The 16,702-nt window shown below is 34.5% G+C and overlaps 1 protein-coding gene across 1 annotated transcript; it reads left to right on the plus strand.

Moving 5' to 3' along the window:
- Nucleotides 1-7,864: 7,864 nt before the first annotated feature.
- LOC149242623 (F-box/kelch-repeat protein At2g44130-like) lies at nt 7,865-8,872 on the plus strand. Its single transcript, XM_089370910.1, has one exon. It carries the CDS (start codon nt 7,865-7,867, stop codon nt 8,870-8,872), a length of 1,008 nt encoding a protein of 335 aa, XP_089227036.1.
- Nucleotides 8,873-16,702: the final 7,830 nt, after the last annotated feature.

Here is a 16,702-nt window from a genome sequence, read left to right on the forward strand (position 1 = left end):
ACCTCACTAATATCCTTGGTTTCAAGAGGCGCAACCTTCCTTCTAAATATCTTGGCATTCCTCTCACTGGCAAGCCTTGGCAAAAAATCCACTAGGAGCATTTGCTTTCCAAGCTAGAGGACAGGGGGAATTACTGGACCAACAGAGTTTTGAATTTCACAGGAAGACTTGTAACGATTAAGGTAGTTCTGCAAGCCATTCCTCTCTACATGCTCTCTATCCTCCCAGCTCCAAAAATGGTTATACATAAAATTAGGAATATTCAAAGAGCCTTTCTTTGGTCAGGCAAAGCAGATAAGCATAAGTGGTCACTTGTAGCGTGGACTAAATTATGCAAGCCAAAAATCTCGGGGGGCTTAGGGCTGCAAGACCTGGATACCATCAACAAAGCTTAGGGAGCCAAGCTTTGGTGGTGATGACTCAAGGAACCCCATACACCTTGGACAAAATTATGGAAGGCCAAGTATGTTGAAACGTAGAGATCAGAGGACATGGTCAGAATGACAGATGCCCCTGAAGGTTCCCCTGTGTGGAATCTGGCTAGAGCTAACAACTACCTCATTCAAAATCACTGCTTTTGGGAAATTTGAAATGGAAACAAGGCTTTATTCTGGGAGGATGCATGGCAACAACTACCTAAACCAGAAAACCCCAACTATCTTTCCCTAGAGAGATGGTTTCAGGCAATGAGCAAGATACAAGTCCATCAATATTGGTATGATATCAACGAGAAACAACACTGGAGGAAATGGAACCTAGTGCCCCTCCCCACTGAGGAAGACATGATAGACCTCCTCAGCAACCTAAAATTTGATTTGAATAAGAGAATGATCCAGTCCACTCAGGAGGAGGACCAACTCAGGTGGGGAAAACTCGACAGAGGAACTTTCAACCTCAAGGAAGCCAAAATTTATCTCGAGCACCAGAGCCTCGAATTCAAAGTAGCTTGGTACCCAAATGTTTGGAACAATGCTCTCTGGCAAAAGATAAAATATTTTCTTTGGCTTCTCATGCATCACAAAATCCTTACCTAGGAGAATTTAGGGAAAAGAGGTTTCATTGGGCCTTCCAAATGCCCCATGTGTGAAAAGGATGAGGAAACGATGAACCATCTCCTTAATGATTGTGACTAGACCAATAATCTGTGGGAATGGATGAAAGGAATTTTCAAACAAGCAGACAGACATAGAGATTCTATTAAAGACTCCATTGCAAATTGGCACACAAAATATTCAAGTTGAAATGTGGTTAACACCCTTTGGAGGCTCTGCCCTGGTTTTATAGTCTGGAACACCTGGAAAGAGAGGAACCGATGAATCTTTCAAAAAGAAGTCAAGCAACTTGAAACCATCAAAACAATCATTATGCAGTTTAAAAGAGACTACCCTTACCACCTGCAAAGTGGAACAGGACAAGATGCTCACTCCCAATGACTCTCGCATCGTGTTGTTGTTTAGCATGGGTGGTCTAGTAAGTCACAAGGCTCAAGATGACCACCTTTGACATGCTCTTGTTCCTTCGGCCTGGCTTCCCCCCACCTCGTTATTCTGCAAATTAAATTTCGACGGGGCCTCCAAGGGCAACCATAGCCCTGCAGGGCTTGGAGGCATCATCCAAAATGACAAAGTTGAAATCCTCCACATTTACTGTAGAGCACTTGGGGAGGCTACCAATAATGAAGTAGAATTCACAGCCCTGGAATAGGGGCTGCAAATCCTCATCTCACTAGGTAAAGGCTCTATTATAGTGGAAGGTGATTCCCTCTTGGCCATCACTACAGTGAAGCGATTGTAGAATGAAACTCGGCTGGAGAAAGTCACAAAGCACTGGATATTAGCCATGGTTACAATGCTCATCACAAAACATCTCTCCTCCCTTAGTAGCATTGTTCCACAGGCAGTTAGGTGGAAAGAAAATGTCTTAGCAAATTGCCTTGCGAACCATGCGGTCCATCGTCCGATGGAGATCACTGACACTTGTTGGCAAGACATCACAGAAAATGAGCTTTAGGATCAGTGCACTCTCATCTCAAGGCAGGATATTACTGGAACATCAAGAGTGGAAGAAGGGTTGTAGGTTATGGCTCATTAGTTACTTATGAGAATTAACAACATACTTAACGCCAAACAAAGGTACAATGGAGGACAGGCCCATGGAGTAGCTAGGGAAGGGTGGGCAATCATCGACAAGGACAAATTTCATTGGACGGGGAGGACAATCAACAAAAAATATGATCAGCGTCGTCAGAAAGATGCAGGGGAGGACACATGGCTTTTAACCAATAGCCTCAAGCGTGACAGAGTCAAGGCTCTAGATCGGCATCATGAGCAGGAGATGGGAAATTGTAATGGTATTTATTATGTCAGAAACAACCTATCTTTGACGGCGAAGTGGGAGATCTTAATCCAGACCTTCCCACCCTCAACTATATTTAAGGCATCCAACCAGGGGATCAGGACACTGCTTTCTCCTGGTTCGTTTCTTAACAATCGTAGTGTTGCTAACATTTTTATTGTATCCTAGACCTGCAATAACATTATGGCACATGAGGGTAGTCGGAATGCTTCCACTAACCGAGACTTGTAGAAAGCCCAGGAGGCTTATGAGACCCGGACGAGTTAGAAAGAAAAATGCAAAATTGAAGAGCTCGAAGCTGCGGTTACAGAGGAGGAAGAACGTTTGGACGCTCAGGCTCTGGAGATGGAAATGGACTCGCTATCTGATCCAGGCACAGCAACTACCAGAGCCACACAATTTATTCAAACCCAAGGAGAAATGTGGCGAATGAAGACCATGTTGGCCAAAGCACTCAGCATGCAGGCTGAAGATATCAAGATAGCTCACGAGGCCATCTCCCTCATTTCTACAGAGAATTCAACTAAGCTAGATGCCATGGAGTTCAATTTTGGTTCCCTAACTCAGGAAGTCAGAATCCTTTCGAAAAAGCTAGGTGTCCTCATCAATCTCCTCAGGCTCTCCATCCGTTAGGGAACCAATGCTACGGTGGAAGTCTCGGCGGAGGTAACTGACACCAGCCAGTTGAAGCGCCCCACTCCTTAAAGGATTCCGTAGCCGAAGTTCTTGACTACAATGGCCGACCCAAGTGCACCTAGTAAAGACTATGTGATTTTGCAGCTATAATGGCTTCTTAGTTTCTTGTTTCTCTCTTGTTTTGTATCTCTCTGTCGTAGTTCTGGAGGTCCTCCAGGCCCTCTTTCTTTTTGGAACTATTGTCAAGCAGCCCAAGGTGGTGGTTTTTTCTGGTTTAGACCCCTCATTAGGCAGCCCTACGTGGTTAGCCTCGTGTTTAGTAGATGCAGGTTCAATTGCTTATAGTCATTTTGAGCATGCGTTGATGATTTTTCTTTGTCTGTGCGTACAGAACTTTTGTATCCTATGTATTTTTATGAATTAATACATAATTGCTGATTTACACAAAAAAAAACAATCCAAACCAATAGATTTAAAAATAAAAATATAAATATTCAAATTTTATCTTTATTATATTTAATATTAATAAAACTATTATTTTAACCAAAATTGTATGGACACCCACTAACAATAACTAGATTTGAAAAAATAAAAATTATAAAATGTTCAAATTTCACCTTGATTATACTAATATATGAATTAAATTAATAGATTCTCATGGTATGAAGAAAGAGAATTTCATGAGTTCATTCCTCATATCTTTAGTTCTCTCTTCAATAGGGGTGAATAGGTTTTTTTCTCTTATGCACTAATGAAGAACATTTGATAGCTTGAGTTCTCTTAGGCAAAGGGTGATGCCCCCATTTTTCTCATATATTTAACTTCACTTTCATCTTTTGAGCATTATCTCTATGTAATAAACTTGAACATGAAATAAGTGTATTTTGTTTAAATTGTTGGGATGGAGGTTATTCTAGATGACCCTTTTAGATGTTTCTTGCTGAGGTGCCTTACTCATCACACCATAAGCTAAAAGCTATGTGTTAAGCTAAGTAATCCTAACTTTTATGCCTACTCATCGCACCATAAGCTAAAAGTTATGTGTTAAGCTAAGTAATCCTAACTTTTATGCCTACAGAAAGATATGTAGGTCCAACAAGCATCTCTTTTACTTCATTCAAATTCATAAGAGGGTCTACATTCTAGTGGGAGTAAACCTGTATCACCCTCAGATTGGCAGCTCATGCTACCTCCCATCCACTATCCATCACCTTTCATACACCATCGTCTATATGCAATTTGTAGTGGGAACCTATAAAAAATTTCATAGTGGTGTTTGTACATTTTCCATATAAGCCTAATGTTGAAATCATGCTTTGACACCACTTATAATATTCCCAATTTATCCTATTGGGGCAATGTCACTCATAGTACTATTAATATTGTCACATCATAATACATAGTTCCATATCCATCGCCTAGAAATCTCTAATAGAAAGAGAAATAGAAAGAGAAATTGAATGTGTTCCATTCCTGTAATTTTACCCTTTATTTATATTTTTGGGTTGTAATATTTCATATAAATAACATTTATTTTAATAATATTATATCACTTTTTCTTGGGAACCATGTCTAGGTACCACCACTACATTTTATTTTTTTGTGGATTCTTAGCACCCCATAGTCTTTTTCATTCCGTAATTTTTGGTCATGATAATCTATTTTACATGTGTGATTTACATGTTACATCTTGGAGACTAGTAGACAAACTCCCTAGATTAACTACACAATCAACCTAGAATTAAAGCGCATTAGTACACTAGCCCCTTGACCTAAAAAATTTATACACATAAAGACACCCAAACCACAATAAAATTGTGCTTATAAATCTAATTAATATATAGATGTTCACTAGCCTAAATATCATATGTATATTTGCTAGACCATTTAGGGGTTGAGCTAGAGGTATTACATCTTTTGATAACAATTCACACCATCTCACCCAATCCTTATCTTCCAAAAATGAATACAAGGTTCAGTATAATTTCTATAGTGTTGGGTAAGATGACTAGTATAAAGTTTCTCACTTATGAAATATCTTTCTTATAGGATATTTGTGGTGTTTTTCCATCACTCTATCCATGATACAATTATGCATTGCATGAATTGTCAAATATTTTCTCTAAAAACCAAAAAGATTCAATGATCCATGCATTTTGTGATCCCATCCATTCCTTTTGTAAATGGGGGGTTGATTGAACATGGGATGCCACATCCCACCAAATAATTATTATAAATATACTTGTGTCAAATTATTTAGTTAATTAGGCATAAGAAATGTCTACATTTAATATACTCCAAAGAAAAACAATTCATTTCACTAATTATTCATATTTAATATAGATAAACAAATTATAAATACATTTTAAAAGTAATTTAAATAATTTATGTAGCATGAAGCCCCAAGGGTTACCTCAACTGGTCAAATTAGTGCTTCCCCATACAGGAGTTCGGAGTTCCCGAAAGCCCTTAGGGTGAGGTTAGTACATAGCCGAGGGGATGTGATCCCCACCTACCCAATGACCAAGGGTACCTGAACCACCTGGATAAAAATAAATAAAATAAAATAAAATGAAATAAAAATTTATGTAGCATGTAGTACAGTGGAGACATGTTATTGTTTGAGATTGTTAAAGTGATTACACATCTTGCATAAAACATTTGTCCACATATTAACTAATATATATATATATATATATATATATATATATATATATTAAGTACTTCTTTACATTTATATAGATTCAAAATCTAACTTTTTACATTTTCATATATAGTTTTTTAATTTTATTTATAAAAATTATTTAAATAACAAAAAAATGATAAGGTTATCCAAAAATGTAATCTTAAAAAAACACCACTCAACAATAAAAAAATAAAAACCACCCTATTCAACTAGATTTGAAAAGATTAAAAATTAAAAATAAATAAATTTCATCTGGATTATATTAATATATGAATGAAATTAATAGATGCTCATGGTATGAATAAATAATATTTGATTACTTTAGTTCTCTTGGGAAAGGCTCGATAACTTCATTTCTCTTGGACTAGCTTAGCTTCATTTCTTTTAGGTAGGAAAGAAGAACATTTTATAGCTTTAGTTCTCTTCAACATGGGTGGTGCTCCCATTTTCTCATATATTTAACTTCAATTTCAAGTTTGGAGCATTATGTGTTTGTAATAAACTTGAACACTAAATAGGTGTCTTTTGTTTGAAGTGTTACCATGGAGGTTGTTCCATATGACCTCCTTGGATATTGCTTGCTAGAGTGCCTTACTCATCACACAATAAGCTAAAAGTTGTGTGCACAAGTTGGAAAGCTACAATAAGTAACACTAACTTTTATATGTGGGGCAAGCTATCATCTCGTTTGCTTCATTCAAATGCATACGAGGGTCGACATTATGGTGGCATTAAAGGTGTACAACCCTAAGAATGGCACCTCTAAGATGCTACCTCCCATCCAAGATCCACCACCTTCCATACACCATCCTCTATATGATATTTGTCATGCTTTGACACCACTTATAATATTCCCAATTTATTCTATTGGGGAAATGCCCCTCATAGTACTATTAGTATCCTAACAACATAATGCATAGTTTCATACCCATCACCTAGAAATCTCTAATAGAAAGAGAAATTGAATGTGTTCCATTCCTCTCATTTTACCCTTTATTTATAGTTTTGGGTTATAATATTTGTTATCCATAAAATTTATTTTAACAATATTATATCATTTTTTAGTAGGAACCAGGTCTAAGTTCCCCCAAAACATTTTATTTTTGTGGATTAGTAGTACTTCATAGTCATTTTCATTCCCTAATTTGTAGTCATGATAATCTATTATTACATGTGTGCCTTACATGTTACATATTGGAGACTAACTCTTGTCTTAAGACATAAACTCCCTACCTTGACTTCACAATCACCCTAGCATTAAAGCACATTAATACACTAGCCCATTGACCTAACAAATTTATACACATAAAGAAACACAAGTGTCATTGAAATTGTGCTTACCAATCTAATTAACATATAGATGTTAAGTAGCCTAAATATCATATATATATTTACTAGACCATTTAGGGTTTAAGCTAGGGGTACTACATATTTTGATAACAATTCACACCATCTCACCCAATGCTTACCTCACAAGGATGAATAGAAGGTTCTCAATAATTTCCATAGTGTTGCCTAAAATAACTAGTCTAAAGTTTCTGGCTTATGAAATGTCTTTCTTATAGGATACTTGTGGTGTTAAAGTGATTACACATGTTACATAAAACATTTGTCCACATAATAGCTAAACATATATATAAAGTATTTCTTTACATTTATATAGATTCCAAAATCTATTTTTGTACATTTTCATATATAGTTTTTTTTATTTTATTTATATAAAAATAATAATTTAAATATAAAAAAAATGATAATGTTATCCAAAAATGTAATCTTAAAACAACACTACTGAGGAATAAAAAAATAAAAAGCACTGAATTTAAAAATAAAATATTTAGATTTAAATTTTATTATATTAATATTAATAATAATAAAACTAACCGACCAACACTAGAAATAAAAATTAAGAAATATATAAATTTCAAAGTTATTATATTAATATATGAATGAAATTAATACATGTTCATAGTATGAATAAAGAACATTTGATCACTTCAGTTCTCTTCTTCAAGAGTGAACAGCTTCAGTCGACACGGGCGGATAACTTGGGTGGATAACTGGCGATGCCCCATTCTGCTCATATATTTAACTTCATTTTCACCTTTTCACCTTCACTTTCGGAGCATTATCAGTCAGTAATAAACTTGATCACCAAATAGGTGTCTGTCTTTTGTTTGAAGTGTTGCGATGGACGTTATTCCAGACGACGTCATTCGATGTTGTTTGTTGAGAGTGCCTTACTCATCACACAATAATCTGAAAGCTGCGTGCACAAGTTGGAAGGTTATGCTGAGTAGCCCTAGTTTCTATGTTGACAGACAGATATGTGGGGCGAGCGAGCATCTCCTTTGCTTCATTCAAATGCATAAGAGGGTCGACATTCTCTGTGCAGTAAAGGTGTACAACCCTGTGACGGGGACTTCTGAGATGCTACCTCCCATCCACGATCCAGACTTTGTTAGAATAACACCACTGTGTCGCTGCGCTGCTGTGAATGGGAAACTGCTTCTCATTGGCGGATTCTACCACTATAGGAAGAGGGTATACGTTTATGACTTTGTATCTACCACATGGACCCGGGGAGCTGACATGCCTACAGGTAGATATTCCTTTGGGTGCTCTGTCTCTTCTGCCAATGGACTTGTCTACGTGGCCGGCGGTATCGATGAACATGGCACTCCCCTCGCGTCTGCAGAAGTTTATAACGTGGCCGAAGACAAGTGGGATATTCTGCCTCCTATGAACCAACAGCATCGCCAGGGATGCCATGGTGTTTTCATGCAAGGTAAATTCATGGTGTTAGGCGGAGGCCAGTTCAACAGAGATGCCGAGGTTTTTGATCCGACTACGCGAAGGTGGAGAAGGTGTGAAGATAGTGAGAGATTGAGTACAGATGTCGCGAGAAGTTGTGGTGTTGTTTCTTTTAGTGGAGAGTTATATAGAGTCACGAAAGAGGAAGTAATAAAGTATGATGCTGCGAAAAGTGTTTGGACACCTGTAGCTTTTCTTCCGCAACATTTTGTCGATTTTCCATGTGCTACACAATGGCGCCACTATATTTTTGTAAGTGGAACCGCCACTCGCACACGGGTCTCGTATTTGTTCGACCCGTCAGTGACGCAGTGGACTGAAGTGAACGGTGTTTATGAGGAAGGTTCTACCTTGATCAAACATGCAACAGTCGTAGAGATTTGAATGGAGTGAGTTATGCCACCTGACTTATATCGGTTGAAGTGTTTGTCTGTTCAATCAAAAGTTATTATAAAAATATTTTAATTTTATATATTTGTGGGAGTTTGACTTCTCTTAAATTATTTAAATTTTATATATTTATGGTATTCTAACTTTTAATGCCGATAATTAGTCAGAAATTTTCATTTTCAGTTGAGTAAAATAGGTAAGGTTTTAAAATTATTTTTTTTATTATTAAAAGATAATATAAAATGATTTAAAAATATTTATTGTTTATTGAATTTTCTATATGGTTTATAATATTTATTGTTTTAATTTCTTTATTTTTTTTCTAAAGATAGCCAAGTTTTATTCAGCATTTTAAGACTTTCTAAAAAGTGTTGTTTTTTTAATGAATTTGTCAAGTCATTCTATTAAAGGTTGATGATTTTCCAAATACTTTCATAGATATTTAGAAAACTAATTGATTGTTTGATATAATTTTTTCAAGTATAGAAAAATTTCTCAAAATTTTGTAATCTCAATGGCTTGTAATTTCTAGTGTGAGCTGTGTTATTGTTACTTCAAGTTCTTGAATAGACGGAGTCATGAATAAGAGTATTGGATTAAGAGCTTTTCAAACTCATATATCTTCTTTTCCACTCTTAAATTTTTATATTCTAGTTCTAATATAAAATTAGCAAGAACATCCCTTATAATATGTAGTTTTTCTTTTCATTTGACACAGTATTTTTTTAAGGAATTTAGACTTCTGTGATCCATAACATTGTTTAGAAAATCTTCGGCAAAATCACATAACCAATCTTGTGTCGACGCGTTTCGAACCAACCAGTGTGGTTCATCGTCAGGGCAAGTTGAAGAACCAATCTGGCTTAGCTCGATTAAATATAGTGTGCAGAGACTCCAACGGCTAAAATTATAATGGCTAATTTGACCTAATGAACCTCGTCAAATCACTAAAAAAAAATTAATTAATATTTTTCTAGAAATAGTTAAAATTGGTAAAAAGGAATTCATTTGTCAATTTAAAATAAATAGATATATTATTAATATTATTTCTATTAATAGAATCTGTAATATAAATGGTTATTATATGTTAAATGATTTATTATTATTTATTATTTAAATAATTAAATAATAATAAATTAATTTAAAATAGATATATTATTAATATTATTCCAAATCTCTAGTATAATATTAATACTTTAATTATAATGGTCATTATATAATGATATATTACTATTCAATTATATTATTAAATAATTAATATTTAATATTAATAATGGATATACTATTAAAATGTTAGTATAAAGATAAATAGATATATTATTAATATTGTTTCACATATTAAGAGAATCTATAGTATGATACTCATATTTTAATTATACTGGTCATTAAATAATATATATTAAATGATTTATTATTATTCTATTATTATTTAAATATACGTGAATGGTAATAAATCACTACTCTTTTTATAATTAAGTTACATTAGGTAATTATGTAATAAATTAATGGTCCAATGGTAAGTTAGATTTCCATTATTTATTTCTTTAAAATATATCATATTCATTATTTAAATATAATGGTCATTAAAATAAGTTATATAAAGTAATATATGTTTATCGAATCTTTTATAACTACTTAATGATTTTTAATCCCAAACAAATTGTTAAACCATTATTATTCCTACAGTCTTGTTATCCTAGGAAATGCCAATGTTAATTCATAATAGTATCAATAATATTGGTAAATCAAATTTTTTTATCCTTTAGACTTAATGGTCAAATAATCAATGTTAGTTCAATAATAGAGGTAACTAAGACCTTAGGTAAATAAATTGTTACCTACAAGGTTGAAACTAACCTTATTGGTCTACAATTTATCCTTTAAACTTAAGGTCAAGTTACCATTAATAATCGATATTTATTCAATATTTATTTATTTATTCAATATTTATTTATTCAAAAATATATTAAAGTCAACTATGTCATAAGGTAAGTATTATATTCATTATAAGGATTAAGAAATGGGGTCTTAATAGACATTGATAAAGGGAAACTCAATGAATAATTAATAAATCTATGAAAAAATAATAATAAATGTCCAATGGTATCATAAACCGATTAAGGATAATACACTAATAAGCCGAGACAGTATTTTTTTATCATTATTACTTTAATATTTAGCAAAACTTGAAATAATCAAAGTAGTTGGCAATTGAATAGAGTAATTGAATTAATATATCAATCTCTAAGTTTATAGAGAGATAAAATTTAATTTTCTTACTTATTTGTAATGAAAATAGATTTAAACCCATAAAAAAATATAAATATAATTTTAAATTATTAATCATATGCTTATCAAACTAATAATATTAAATTTTAATGATAGAATATAAATACATTAAATACTACTAATATTTATCAAACATTTTTACATGTTTATATTTTAAACAATTCTAATCCTATAATATTTATGAAACATTTTTACACGTTTATATTTTAACATTAATGAATCTTTACCTGGAAAGAGCTAAACAGCCATCCCCAGGGTATTTAATGTCCGGGGATATGCATGCAGTTTAACCTTATAACACGCGAAAGTCAAAATTTTAGTTAATGCTGAAGTTTAACCTTATAACACGCGAAAGTCAAAATATTAGTTAATGCTGAAACTTGGCTTTCACGTATTATCGCGTTAACCTTCGTGCGTGCATATCTCCGAGCATTAAATACCCTGAAGATGACTGGTTAGCTCTTTCCTCTTTACCTCACCTAAAAAAATTATTGTACATTGTTATTTCTGAAACATTAAAAAGCCTAACTCCACATGCAAGTACGTTAGAATTAATACCAATAAAACCGAGATCATGAAAACTAGTGCGTCTACAACGTAATATTATTGGTGCGTTACAGCATTAAAAAAATTGAAACTAATAAAACACTAATATCAAACGCAAATGCGATTATAGCCCAAATGACAAATGCAGAGATTAGCTGGTTTCTCAGAAGGGTTGTACTGCAGAGTCAGGTTCAGCTTGGATGGGAATTGATTTCAACATTGATCTGTGTTTCTACAGGTTCTACAAGTGCAGGGATTGGCTGTTCTTTTGGAGAGATATTTTGACCCAGAGTAGAGAAGGAGATTGTTTATTGTGGGAGAGAATCTGGTGCAGGGGGATGGGATTCTCTGGCTGGTGAAAGAAAATCCCATAGCATAGCACACCAGCCAAATGGAGATGGTTTAAGGTGAGTTAGAATTGAGTTTATCGGGTAGAAATTGGATTTTTGGTAATGGTCTTTTAAATAAATTTAATTTGTATTTTACAAATTAATTAATACAATACAGTAAATATCATAAATCAGTATCAAAGTTTTTATTTTTTATAACATTATTCTTATTTTTATTCTATTTTGTAAAAGTGAAAATTTCTAAATACATTGAATTATCATTCCATATATTAAGTTTAATTAAATTTTATTTTTGCAAAATTAAAATGTTTATATTATATTATACTACGTACCACATCTCGACTCTATAGAGTTGGGGAGTCCGACCACAATACACACAATTATAGATATTTAATTCTAAATACAAAGTTATGAAAAAAAAATTATAATATAGGTGTATTTTAGAATAGAATTCAAAATTTTTAATTTTGTTTTAAAAAAATTATTAGGTGGATGTTAGAATACTTTTAGTGATAATTATGTATTAAAAATTGAGTCAAAATTAGTTATCTCATTTTTTGTTTTTTAATTAAATTGATTAATTAAAAAAAAGTATAGCAACAATTGTCATTGAAATGAATTATTATTTTATGTGAAAATGTTTTTCATAACCCATGGTATTGCAACAAAACACTATTGATAGATTAAGAACCTCAACAAAATACAAGTGAACATGAACACAAACTTCACAAGCTTGAGGTAATGAACATGTAATGAAAGTCGTTCTTGGAACACCTTCATGTGCCTCCTTGGCTTTGTAGCATTCTCCATCACGTTTTCCATCACCAATACCAAAATACCTAGACCTTTCTTCAATAAAAATTGGCTCAACTATGCCTTGTTCATGTTTTCCTAACCCTTTACCTTCATAGCCCATATTCATCAATAATTTGGACCCTATTCCTTTATTGTGTCTTTCAAATGCACCAAAACATTCATTTTGAGAGGAAATTAAATATAAACTTGAATTTCATAACTCATTTTCATGGGCATACTTGGCTACGGTTTCCTTGGCATCATGGAGTTGAATCTCCATCTTGTGCATCTTTTCAAGAAGCTCTTGCTTCTCCTCCTTCATGGCCACCAAATTCTTTTGAAGTATAGTGTTCTCCTTCCTATATTCATACATATCTTGAACCATATCTCTCATGATGATAAGCTATTGCAACATCTCTTCTTCAAATAATCTTGTTAAGGAAGATGGATTAGAAGCATCACTTGTTGAGGCTGCCATCACACTTGTAATGCATCAAAAAACTTCACAAATCTACAACCATTAAAACCCTACTTGCACAAAACTAAAGAAATCAAAAAAAGAATCTTCGCTCTGATACCTACCTGATGTGTTGTTGAATGTTATTTTTCATGTGCTAATTTCAACTTCAGATTAAATAAATTCTTGTCAATTGCTTCATGTGCATAGGTTCCCTTTTAGTGTTTGTGATTGAAAACAAGTAAATTGATCAAGTTTTATGTTAAAATTCATGATCAAAATAGCATGAAAGTAAAATGATGAAAAACTACAAGTAAATATATAGAAAATCATCAAATTTAACACTTAACATAGGGTTTTGATGAAGGATTTCATCCCTCCTTGGCTACATCTCCTTGGTCTACTTTCCATGGCTTGGGCACATGTATTAGCTCAATAATAGAAAACGTGTTGTTTACAAAGATATACTACTCCTAAAACCTGCTTCAATGTGCTCAGAATGTCCAAATCAGTTAGGAACACCTTTTTCTGATCTCAATTTGGTCGAATTTTTCTGCAATTATGGTCAAAACTATTTTCCCTAGTAAACCTTTGATAAAGCTAGACGAACTCCAGTTAACTCCACTAAAACTGGAGTTCCCGCCGAAAAAGGAGAGATTGCCAAAATCTCCAATGAATTAAACTGGAGGTTAATTAACATTAATTGTGGATTAATTAACCACTAATCGTGCTTAGTGCTAATTCGTGCAGTTATGTAAAAATTTTAGTGTTACACATCATTTTGTCACTGCCCCTGTACTCCTCATTCCACTATCATGGAGGACCTCTATATTGAACTTGACATGCTTTCCCATCATGACGAAACTCCCAATATGTCCCTCTTCATGAGTAGAATGATTCTCCTTTGCATCATTTCCCAAGAATATTCATTTTATCCCAGTTTACATGACCAGCACTACTGATGAGTTTAATCCTCATGCTAATTTGTACAGATTGAAAGTAGCCCTCGCACCATACAGAGTGACTGATCCCTTTTCTAGTCGCCCTGATACTCTTTTGGAAGGTTTTTTAAATATGGAGCTGAAGCTTCCATGTCTAGAAGCTTCGTAAAAGAATTTTGGTAGATGGTCGGCCGGATGGATCCAAGGAAGTTAGTTTAGGCTCCTTTCCCCTATTAGGATGGAACAAAATCAAGAGATAAGACCTCCTCCCATGATGGGAAGTAGCATCTCCCATCCATCCAAGCTATATAAACCTCTCTTCCTCCCAAGAGAAAACTAGTTGGAGTTTTGGAGGAAGTTTGAATAACCATCAAATCATCTATAACTTGTAGCTTTCTAGTGTATGTTTGAGCGATAATAGTGTGATTTTGGTTTGGTTTGAGACTAGAGGGGAAGAGGCCTTAAAACTTCCATTGTTGGAGATATCCATGCAGTGCTAGCAGAAGTGTGGGAGCTTGGATATGTCGAAGGAGACTAGAAACGTCAAGGCACCAGTTGTAATCTCTTTCTGATTTATATAAATGCAACTATGGATTGATTTCCTACATGAAGTGCCATTTTACATCTTTATGGCTTAATGTTCCTTGACCTATTGAGTAGGCTAAATACAATATTGTATTATATCATGTTTGTTGTTGTTGTTGTTGTTTTCCTGTTTCAGGTATTCGAAGGAAGGAAACATAAGATAGCTGGAGTGAGGAAACAAGATCATCACCAAGTGCAATAACATTCTTAGAGGTAGGCCCTCTTAATTGAGTCTAGCTTAAGGATATTTTCCATAGATTGCTTGTTCGTGGCTAGACCCGCTCTCTCTAGCTAGAGGAATTGCTTGTGTCCACACTGAGAATTTACCTGCACCATAGTTAGCTAGTGGATTAAGTGGAAGAGATCACATGTGGAATTGAACATCATGGTTAGGCGCATTAACGCATGCAGTTTCACTGAAATTTAACATTAATTACAATGGTGATCAAATATGGTGGCAGTAATATGGTTATTGTTACAGTTTAGTTGGCGCAGGTTTTTCTGACTATTAACCATAACCATTATGTTATGTGTCTTCACATGGGAGGGGGCTAGCTCGTGGGTTGGTTCCCTCGTAACCCATAAACTCCAAACCGTTATGAATTCAAATATACGCGGTGACCATAGTTGGTTAAGTCTTATGGTGGTGGTATAGTGGTAAACCTTGGAGTTTGTTGGGGCGAGATCACGGGTTCAACTCCTTTGACCTGCCCAATAATTTTATCACACTATACGCTCATTGACCAACACGGCCTTTGGGGAGGGACACATGGCATCCTCTCAGCTTGCCACTTGTCCCCTCCTCATTGGTCCATCATTAACCAATGAAAGCATGCCAATCCACCAATCTATAAACCAACAACACGATGCCATTTGTCAAAATAATAAATATAATAGGTCATTGGCCTCTCTTGACTCTGCCGAGTCACATGCCACATCAACAGTACAGACTACTCACTGTGCGGTGACAGTACATTGTTTTTTCAAAAAAATATTCTATTTGGTAAAGTGGTCAGCGAGCTCTATCTTCCCCATATGAACTCTATTTTGAACCAAATGCACTGCATTGGGATCATTTTGCTAAGACAGATGTGGTAATTTAGGTTTCGAATGATTCCACACACTTTGATTTTTGAGCAACTAATAGCCCTCAATCTAGATTCTGATCTATTAGCCTGATTTATCCGTCGAGCAGAGGAGTTAAGGGGCCAACCATGGGGGCCAGCCCTAGGACACGTGGCAGTAATGTCAAAATGACTTTTAGAAATAAGGCATTAATGGGCATTTAAACGATGTGACAATTTCGCCCGGAGTTTGGTAGAATGAGCACTTTGTTAGCAAATTTTGTGGCGAAATGTAGGATTAGTGCCAGATTCTCGGGAAATTATAGAGTGACTAGCACAAAGGCTAGGTAAGCTCATAAATTAGGTTTTTACTTTTGAGGAGCAAGAAGAGGCTAGACAATAATTTTTGTGTCTTCTGAAGCAAATGGAATAGGTTTAAGAGCCACTGGAGCACTTCTGAAGATACTTTGTTTTTTCTTTCTGGTTTGAGTCAATGGGTGCCAGGATTAACGAGTAGGTTGAATTATATTTTGAAGGCATTTGAGAATGGAGAGATCCTTGTAGGGGCTTTCTAGCCTTCATATGTTTTCTCCAGGAAATGGGACATCTATGGTGTAGCTCATGTTTCTCTTTTCTCATTATGTCTTTGAGGAAAGTTCTCTTTTGGTACTTAAAGTGAATTGTTGCACTTGTTATGCTCATTGTCACATGGAGTATGGGGTCTTGATTTGAGAACCCTTTTCTTATTGATTGTTTCATGACTTACTATATGTTGTCTTGTTTTTAGAGGGATAGTT

Source organism: Pinus tabuliformis, chromosome 8 (assembly GCF_031772625.1).
Source record: "Pinus tabuliformis cultivar Carrire ecotype Pingquan chromosome 8, CPIR1, whole genome shotgun sequence".
Classification (NCBI taxonomy): domain Eukaryota; kingdom Viridiplantae; phylum Streptophyta; class Pinopsida; order Pinales; family Pinaceae; genus Pinus; species Pinus tabuliformis.

Coding starts and splice junctions, on each gene's coding strand:
- LOC149242623 (XM_089370910.1), top strand. CDS start 7,865: ATGGACGTTATTCCAGACGACGTCATTCGATGTTGTTTGTTGAGAGTG.